At 64.1% G+C, this 9,411-nt stretch overlaps 1 protein-coding gene across 1 annotated transcript; it reads right to left on the bottom strand.

The window, feature by feature from the left end:
* Window positions 1-521: 521 nt before the first annotated feature.
* On the bottom strand, window positions 522-1,840 carry LOC142593524 (gap junction gamma-1 protein-like). The gene is made up of 2 exons (XM_075710319.1): window positions 616-1,840; window positions 522-529 (listed from the first exon to the last, which is right to left on the bottom strand). The coding sequence occupies exons 1-2, from the start codon at window positions 1,838-1,840 to the stop codon at window positions 522-524; spliced, it is 1,233 nt and encodes a 410-aa protein (XP_075566434.1).
* Window positions 1,841-9,411: the final 7,571 nt, after the last annotated feature.

Genomic DNA, 9,411 nt, shown 5'->3' on the forward strand with positions numbered 1-9,411 from the left:
CAGCGGTGTCACCAGGACCCCTTCCGTCCCCTCCGCTTCGAGCGCAATGCCAGCCCAGCGCCCTGCCCCATGGTTCGGCCCAGCCCAGCCGGACCCCCAGGCTTGGCTCCCCTAAACCCCCACGCCGCAGGGGCAACACCGGCATCGCCGGCACGGCCCGCACACGCACAGCGCTGGCCGGTGCAGCGGTGGGTGGCAGCGGGCACGGGGAGAAGATGCTGTGGGAAATGGGTGCGGGAGGAGGAAAAGGGGGTGAAACGGGAGAAGGGGGGGGCGCAGGTCCAGTGCAGAGATGGGGAGCGGAGTATAAAAATGCCAGGGTGCACACGCTGACAAGTTTATAAAAATGTACAAAAATAAGATATTCCCTTTTTGAAAATTCAGTAGGAACATCGCCCCAAGGCCCCTGTCCCCACCAGCGCCCACCGGGACAGGGCTGCCGGGCAGGCACGCGTCACCCTCTGTCCCGCGGCGGCGGCGGCAGCCGCTCCGGCAGACACAGCCGACGTCGCCGGTGGCACTCAGAGCCCTGCGGGGAGCAAGAGGCAGGTTAGCACTCGCCCCGGGGGGAGCGGCATCCCCGCCTCGGGGGAGCCTGGGGGCAGCCCCCCATACCTCCACCTGGGTCAGCTGGATCCGTCCCCCTCCCCGGCTCACCCGTGGTCCTCTCGCAGGCGGCGGTCCCCTTCTCGTGGGCCAGGTTGAGGCGGTTCTGCTCGGCGGCGATGCCATTGGCCTCGGGGCTGCTGCTGCGGGCAGGGCTGGGGGGCCGCGGCGGGGGCTGCAGGTGGAAGGCCACCTCCAGGTGCTCCTGGGCCAGACGCAGGTGCTCGCGCAGCCGGTCCAGCTCGTCTGCCGGGGGAGCCCCGGCCAGGGCGAAGTGCCCCGCCGCCGCCACCTGGGCCAGGCTCTCCCGGTAGTCCAGCTTGCCGTTGGGCAACTGGGCTCGCGGCGGCTCCTTCTTCAGCGAGTGGTAGGTGGGGGGTGCGCCGGGGGCTTTCCTGGGGTACTGTGGCGCAGGGCTGCTGCCAGCCGGGAGCGGGGGGCCCTCGGACTGGCTCAGGGCATCCCGGATGCGCCCCACGCCAAGGTGCACAAGCTCGCAGAGGTTGAGGAAGAGGCAGAGCCCGCTGACGGCGTACATGATGAGGAGGAAGATGGTCTTCTCGGTGGGGCGGGAGACAAAGCAGTCGACTGTGTGTGGGCAGGGGCTGCGGCTGCAGACGTAGGAGGGGCTCACCTCGAAGCGGTACAGCAGGTACTGCCCGAAGAGGAAAGCTGTCTCCAGCAGCGAGCGGCACAGCAAGTGCAGGACGTAGGCGTGCATCAGCCCGTCCTGCTTGATGCGGCGCCGGCCGTCATGCTTCTCTCCTCCCTCAGGGCTCTTCTCCTTCTCCACCTCGATCTCCTCAAAGATCATGGGGTCTTCTTCGTTATCATCCTCCGCCTCCTCGTAGTCCCGCCCGGCTCCCCGGCGCACCACCGGCATGCGCGCCCGCTGGGCTGCCGGTGGCCGGCACCGTGAGGACTCGGGCATGCGGGCAATGCGGTGCATGGCGAAGCCCAAGTACAGCACCGATGGTGTGGCCACCATGATGATCTGGAAGATCCAGAAGCGGACGTGGGAGAGTGGGGCGAAGGCGTCATAGCACACATTCTCGCAGCCCGGCTGCTGCGTGTTGCAGACGAACTTGCTCTGCTCGTCATAGTAGATGGACTCGCCCCCCACGGCCGTCAGCACAATGCGGAAGACGATGAGGACGGTCAGCCAGATCTTGCCCACGAAGGTTGAGTGGTTGTTGATCTCCTCCAGGAGCCGTGTCAGGAAACTCCAGCTCATCCTGGCCAGGCAGTTGGCTCAAACCCTGCGGGGAAGGGGCAGAAAAACAAGCACTGAGCAAATCTGCACGCACCTCACCAGGCGCCCCCAAACCGCCAGCTGCCACCCCAGCTCTGCCCCTCTCCCTCTCCCAGCACCAACATCCCTTCCCTTACCTACAGGTCCACAAACACAGCCCTGTGTGGGCAGCCACCTCCCCAAAGCCACGTCCCCTGCCCAGTGCCACCTCCCCAAGCTCATGTCCGCATCCTGCTCCTGGCCCACCACCACCCAGATGGGCAAAGGGGACCCGGGGAGCCCAGGAATGGCTGGGACGTCCCCATCCCCTGCAGGGCACATCTGGGGGAAGAGTCAGCACAGCCACAGCCAGGGTAAACACAGCAGCACGGGGCAGTGCCTTCCGGGGAGGGCAAGGGGACAGGTGGGGGACAGAACCTCTTCCTCCACCCCCGGTGCCACGGCACCCGTCTGCCACCTGGTCCTAGGCAGGTCCTCAACCAGCGCCGCACCCTGCGCCAGCACCCACACCCTCCCACGGGGGTCCACGGGCCCCTGGAGGAAGGCAACCCGCAGGCAGCACGGCAGGGTGCCGGCAGCCCCGCTGGCCCACTGCAGCTGCCAGCCCCGAGCCCCGGCCAAGAGGGGGGCTCCCCTGCGCAGCATCCCCCACCACATGCCCACAAGCCAGGTCCTCTGCACCCCACAGAGCTCTCCCTCAAGGGCCAGCAGAGATGCAGCATCACTCTGCCCCACCAGACCTCCACACTGTGCCCACCCTCCTGTGGGACCCCCACCCCCCAATCCTTACAAGCCCCCAAAGCCCGCGGTGGCCAGTGCTCAGAGCACCCTGCAGCCCGAAGGCAAGGGCTGGCGGGGGAAGTGGAGGAGGAGGCAGGAGAGCGATGGCGAGGAGCAGCGTGGGGCAGCCAAGGAATTGCACAAAGTCCCGGCAAAGTAGCTGACACCAGAGGTCGGGGAGGAAATTACGAGGATTGTGCCGCAGCCCCCAGCCAAAGGAGAAGACGCAAGAGGAGACACCCCACCGCCACCCCTGATTTCGGCAGCTTGCACACGAGCTGATGCAAGGGCAGCAGGTGGCAGGGTTGCCCGGGGTGAGGAGAAGGGATGTGTCCCTGTGGAGCCACCAGCCTCCCTCCACCCTCCAGCCAGCTCCGTCCCATCGCCTCCGGCCAGGGCACGTCCCTGCGGACGACGGCTCCTGCCGCACTCACGCCACTATTGTCCAGAATAAGAGATCTTTTTGGCTTAGATCAGCTTGCCTTCCGAGCAACCTTGCCTAAACATTAAAGCCCCTCCAGCACAAGCACCCGCACCCACAACACACTCCCGCTGATGGCCTGGTGCTCGGCACAGCCTGCTGAGCTGTGGGAGGTGGCACGAGCTGGCACCAGGGACCCAAACCCAGCCCATCAGGTCCTCCTGTGGTCGAGCACCCTGCAAGGTCTTGCTGCAGCCTCGTCTGCCCGGTGCGAGGCCCTCTCCCCGAGGACCCCAATGGAAGGAGGATGCTTTGTGCCCACATTTAGCCCTTGCCTGGCAGCAGCACACTGCCCTGGCCCCAGGGTGAGGGGCTGGGGCAGGGGACAAGACCTGAGGACCAGGCAGGAGCGCAGCCCCGGGGAGCGGGTAAGCCCAGGGAAAGCGGAAGCACACAAGTGGGCACTGCTGTGGCGGCCAAGGAGAGGTGACACAGGGACGGACAGCAGCATGGTCGGGAGCTGTACTGGGCACGGCTGGGGCAGCACAGAGCTCCCCGCACCCCTTCCCCCTGCCCGGGGCAGGGCCCCCAGGGCAGGTAGCCAGAGCCCAGCTCTCTGCCAAGAGGGCCAAGCCAACCACCGCCTCCCGGCCACGCCACGAGCCAGGACCAGCGCCACGTGCCTTGGCCAGGCCCTACACGTACACCCCCAGCCCTACTGGCCCCAGGTCCCCCTCCCTGCCTGGGGCCCCAGGCCCCTCTGCCCCAGCCTGCCCTGCCCAGGGACCCCATCTGCCGAGCCCACTTCAGGGCCCCCTGCACCCCACCACCAGCCAGGGCAGCCCACCCCGGGGCTCGCCAGCGCCTGCCTGCCCAGAGACCCCTGCCCCGCTGACCCCTGCCAGCCGGGGGACGCAGCCCCCCAACCCCAGCCTCCCCGGGGTCCCCAGCCCCACCGACACCAGCCCACTGGAGACCCCCAGCCCTGCTGAGCCCACCCTGCCCGAGATCCCCAGCCCCTGCCTGCGGCCCCCTGCCTCCCTGACCGCAGCCCCCCGCCCGCGGCTCCCGCCCCCAGCCCTCCCGGGGTGCCCACGCCCGCCCACCTGCCTGCCCCTGCCCCAGCGACCCCCGCCCTCCCGCAGCCCCCCGCTCCCCGGCCCCACTCACGGCGCGCCGGGACGAGCGGCTCCCGCCGGCAGCGGCGGACAAAGCGGCGGCCGCCGCGCCGCCGCCTCCCGCCGAACAAAGGGGCCCGGGGCCGCCCCGCCCCGGGCCCGCCCGCCGGTGCGCCCCGCCCGCCCCGCCCCGGCCCCCCCGGGCAAGCCAGGCGGCGGGCGGGGCGCTGACGCCCCCGGGCCCGGCCCGGGCTCGGGGGGCCGCGCAGGGCTGCGGGCAGGGGCCGGCCCCGGCCGAAACTCGCCGAGCGTCGCGTCTGTCGGCGACATCAGCGGCGGCAAAACCCGCTCTCCCGGCAGCCGCCGAAACCCACCCGTCGCCCGGAGGCTGCTCCCAGCCGCGGCAGCCCCCTCCGGCCGCCGCTGGGCCGGCTCTTCCCCCTCCGCCCTTTGCCCCCGGGGCGGTCGGTGGCTCCTGGGGTGCCGCCCCCGCCGAGGTGCGAAGCCGAGGCGTCCTGCTCGCTGCAGGGAAGCGCGCCCAACCCTTGGTGCAGCAGCAGCCTCCGGGGCCCTGGCCCAGCCCGCGGGGTGTTCAGGGATGAGCAGCACCTTCCGAAGGAGCACCAGTGAGCCTAGCCGCAGCGGGAGAGGTGGGAGCCCGCGCTCTGGCCAGGAGACTCACCTGCACAATAACCTCCGGTCCCCCATAACACCAAATTCTTCCTTTCCCAGGGAAGAGAAGCGGAGAGAATGGAAGAAGGGAGAGACCTGGTGGCACCACAGGACAGGTGGTCCCAGACATGTTGGGAACGTGGAGCACAATGTGCCTGCGTGGTGGGAATGTGATTCACATCTTTTGAAGCCTGTGCTGCTTCTCATGCCCCAGGCCAGGTCCCTGCAGCAGGACCAGTGCTGAGCAGCAGCACCTCCAGATGTGCCCTTAGAGAGGCAGCACCTCCAGATGTGCCCTTAGAGAGGCAGCACCTCCAGATGTGCCCTTAGAGAGTCACCGCTGCTCATCCTGGGCAATAGCACCATTCTCCCAAGGCCAGAGCGATGGCAGCAGCGGCTTCGAGTCACCACCGTGGAAATGTGGGCTGTCCCTCTGCAAGAGCACCCCAGCCACTCACTTTCTGCACTGCTAAAATTGGCTCTGGGGGGGTTTGTCAGGGCTGAGTCCCCACGCTGGGCCAACCATGCTCGTGACATCTTGCGCAGAGCACCCTGTCCTTGTGTGGGGATGGGGAGGAGCGCTGGGCTGCCTTGTGCAACCAGAATAGCTGGGGGGAAGCTGGTATCTGCGTAAGCACTGAAACATGTGCTCGCTCCTGCGGAAGGGTTTCCATGAGCCAGCACTGGTGGGTGCAGCACCTCCGCCCACCTCCTGCGGGCAGCGCTGGGGGCTGGCTGCAGGAGGGCTGAGGCCAGGCAACTGAGGCAAGGAGCAGGGTGGGAAGTGTGGCCACCGCATCTGGTGTGGGTTTTTGGTTATTCTGGGCCCGCTGAGTAATGGCAGCCCTGCTGCTTCCCTAAGTCAGCAAAAGCCACCACGGTGTTGCCCCAGCGCCCGTGCAGCCCGGGCACAGGCTCAGTGCTCTCACGTGGGAGGGCAACTGGAGCACCCTAGAGCAGCATGCTGCACCCCAACATGGGTGCAGGTGTGTGCACAAGAGGGATGGGGAAAGGGCCCCGCTTTGGGCTCTCTTGCTCAATCCTTCCTTCCCCCGTGCTCATGGGTGGGGTCATTCCCAGGTGACAGCTTCAGCCGTATGGAGGGAGAGCTGCAGCAGAAGGAAGGGGATTTGACCTGGCCATGAAGAAACACTTTCTGTTGAATCCCACCCCCACGCACGGAACTGTGGCGTTAACATTTCTGGAATGGGAAATGCCTGTTGCAGATCCAGCAACAGATGCTCTGGGAGCAACCCCTGGGCACGGTCTCCATCCCAGGTCAGGAGCAGCAGGCAGAGGTGGATGCAGGGAAGCAGCAAGCCGAGTACAGAAAAGTCAGGGTTTTGGAAGGATGCAGGGAAGCGTTCAGGGCCAGAGAGGGAGCTGGAGGCTGCAGCCAGATGGCACCCGCCGTGTGCCACAGGGAGGTGGGAGCAGAGCAGGGGGCTGCCGGCACAAGGGCCGCATCCTGGCGAGCTGGGGAGGGCAAGCAGCACACAGCCTACATTGAATCTCCTCGTACCAGGCGGTTAAAGTGGCTTGGGGTTTTCTTTCTCCATAGTCACCACTAGTTTTCAAGTGCTCCCATGGCTTCACCCCCAGGCAGCCAAGCAGTTTGCCAGGGGTAAGGGACCTATGTGACCCTTTGACTCTGGCGCTCGTCGCGTTAAGAACAAGCCCCCGGAGCAGCCTCACGTTAAACTGGAGAGCGTGACCCACTGAGGCACTGCAAACCGAGGCCATTGCACCCAGAACGAAGCCACTTGTTGGGCTGGGGCCAGGTACAGCTGCTGCAGCGGCAACATTTTTGCGCAGCACAGCTCAGCCCACGCCTGGGCTGTGGGACAGAGTTTCCCTTGCGGGGCCAGGCGCAGAGGCTGGTGTCGGACACCGCCCATGTTACTGTGCTTGCTGGCATCCAGCCGTTAGCATCAGAGCCCTCCTGTTTCCCCCGTGACAGTGCCTGCGTGTCCCTGGGCTCCATCTCTACCCTCATCTTGAGCCTGTAATACCCAAGTGCCTGCAGAGGCATCATCCTTTCAGCCTGGGGCAGAGGGCAAACCCACAGCCGGGAGGGGAAGGCAGTGGGCAAAGGATGTCGCCCACCCTCATCCCTTCACAATCAGCTGAGGCTGACAGAGCCCAGGGCCCATCGTGGGCAGAAAGGATGTGCAAGACCAACAGCCTTGCAGGGTCCAGCTCAGAGATGAGGTTTGCAGAGGAAACAGGAGCACCGTCACCAACCACAAAAACCAGATCAGCCCCAAACCACTAAGTCCGTGGGGTAGAGCCCAGACGTGGAGCGAGTGTGTGGAGCATGGCAGGGTGGCTGCATGGCCTGGTGAGAGCGAGGGGAGCCGGTAATTGAGGAGATATGGCTGAGGGGGAGTATAAGCACAGGGATAAGGAGAATATCCACTTCTGGAACAAACGCTACAGCTCAGGACAGATGCGGCAAGAGCTCCCACAAGCAGCCCCTGCTCGCTGCTCAGCCACAGCACGGCAATGGAGGCACCCTCACGGGCTCCGCTGCCGGACCCAACCTCAACTGCTGGACACAGGCTGCCAGGGAGTCTGGCTCTCGCTAGCAGCCTCAATTCCTGCTCTAATCAACAGGGCAGGATGGGCTGGGCCCTGCTATGACTGCCTCTGCTTCCGGGGACGGTGGCAGCATGGCAGATGGCGGGGCTGGGCACCCCAGGCATGTTTGCTGTGCGGCAGCGTGGACCCTGTGCGGCTGGTGCTCAGCCCCCAGACAAGGAAGGGGCAAGCTACCTCCACCCTCCCGGAGCAGGGCCACAGGTGGGCAGGGCTGCAGGTGGGCAGCGTGAGTCCTCGGCAGCAAACACGCTCTTCCCAGATTAAACAACTGGGCTGGCACTGGGACAGGGAGCAGACGGCTCTATTAGGGACTGTTTGTCCTGATACGGGACAGCTCCACAACTAGCTTAATAACCTTCTGATAACAGGCAGAGGCACGCTCCGTCGCAGCAGCGCAAAGGGCAATAACCGTCCCCTTTAATACGAGCCAAAAGAAGACTGGGATGGCTTCAAAATAAAGTCCCCTTCCCTTTCCCCCCGCCTGATTATGAAGCACTTGAGGGGTACATGGCACAGCCCTGGATCACCTCCTTACTGCTAGGGTCTCCTTCCCAGTTCCTGGGTGCTGACTTCTGCCAGCACCCCGGCACTGCACGTGGCACCCAAGTCCAGCCTCTGCTTGCTGTTCTTCCCCTGCCCACCAAGCTGGAGGGCAGCCCAAAGGGAAGGGGTCTACACTGCCCTGGGCCATTGCTCTGTAAGCTGGGTAAGGAGCGTTGGCACCCACAGGAGGGATGAAGCTGGCCAGGCAGGTCCATGAGCCACAGGGAACATGTGCCCTTTGCTGCTGCATCTCCAGTCCCCTGGCAATGAGGCCAGCAGGGATATTCTGCTAGAAGCAACCAACCAGTCCCTCCTGTCACCCAATTTGATTAGGAACAAGGCTTCATTAGTAAGACATAGTGCAAGGGCGCAACAGCTAACCCACAAGCTATGTATGCTCAAGGCAGTACTGGTTTAGAAGGCAGAGACACAGAGTAGGAAGCACTGAAATATCGAAACCTGTGACTTGAGGGATTATTTTCAACAAGGAGTTGAACAGCAAAGTAAGGGAGGGCTGGTACATGCCTGTGGAAAAGCGGTGGTAGCTTCAGGGTCATGGCAATGACCAGCCTAAAGCCTAAGCCCACAGCTGCCTGGGGCTGCCCGCAGCCTGTCTCCAGAGCCCTGTGACCACCCCAGGGCTAGGCATCCCTCCAGCTACACACACTTGAGAAGAGCCTGCTGCTGGCAGGGAAATGCTGACATTCAGACCAGCCTTGCTCCATGCTAGCAGCTGAGTGCTGGAGCCAAGTGCACCCAGAAAAGGAGAGGGGAAGAAGGGGGAAAATTTGCAAGTGTCTAAGAGCACAGCTGGGGGACTGCATGCTCCAACTTGTGACAGGCAGAAGACATCTGCAGCTGGTTCCACAGATGTCACACCTCTCCAAAAACCCTGGATCTCCTATGCAGTCCCTGTTCCTGCACAGCCATGAGCCGGGGCTGCCTGCAGTGCTGTAGTGGAGGAGCGTGTCAGGGAAGCCCTTGCACACACCCAGCTGATGCAATGAGGCCAGTTAATCCTACCACTGCGCCTAGTGCGAGGAGCCCCACAGCAAAGCATTCATGATCACAAATTAACCACAAAGGGGTTAATCTGGTAACAACCAGGACAAAACCCTAAGCAAAAACAAAGCAAGTGTTTCATTAAGAGGCAGGAGACAGGTTGTGGCAGCACATATGAGCTTCCCTGTCAGCAGCCAGAGGAACGCAGAAGAGCAGGGAGCTGTTAACGGGACCAAGAGGCTAGTGCTGAGCTGAGGGCACAGACCTGCAGAGACATGGCAAGGAGCAGAAGCAAATGAGTAGTCACTTCTGCAGTAAAAACCGGGAAGAGCTTGAGAAGAGCTGTGGACAGGCACACAGCTGAAACCTTTGGTTCTGGCAGTCCACACCTTGTCAGGCCCCTTAACGCATACCCA

This window comes from Pelecanus crispus, chromosome 5 (assembly GCF_030463565.1).
Source record: "Pelecanus crispus isolate bPelCri1 chromosome 5, bPelCri1.pri, whole genome shotgun sequence".
In the NCBI taxonomy this organism is placed as follows: Eukaryota; Metazoa; Chordata; class Aves; order Pelecaniformes; family Pelecanidae; genus Pelecanus; species Pelecanus crispus.

Coding starts and splice junctions, on each gene's coding strand:
- LOC142593524 (XM_075710319.1), bottom strand. CDS start 1,840: ATGAGCTGGAGTTTCCTGACACGGCTCCTGGAGGAGATCAACAACCAC.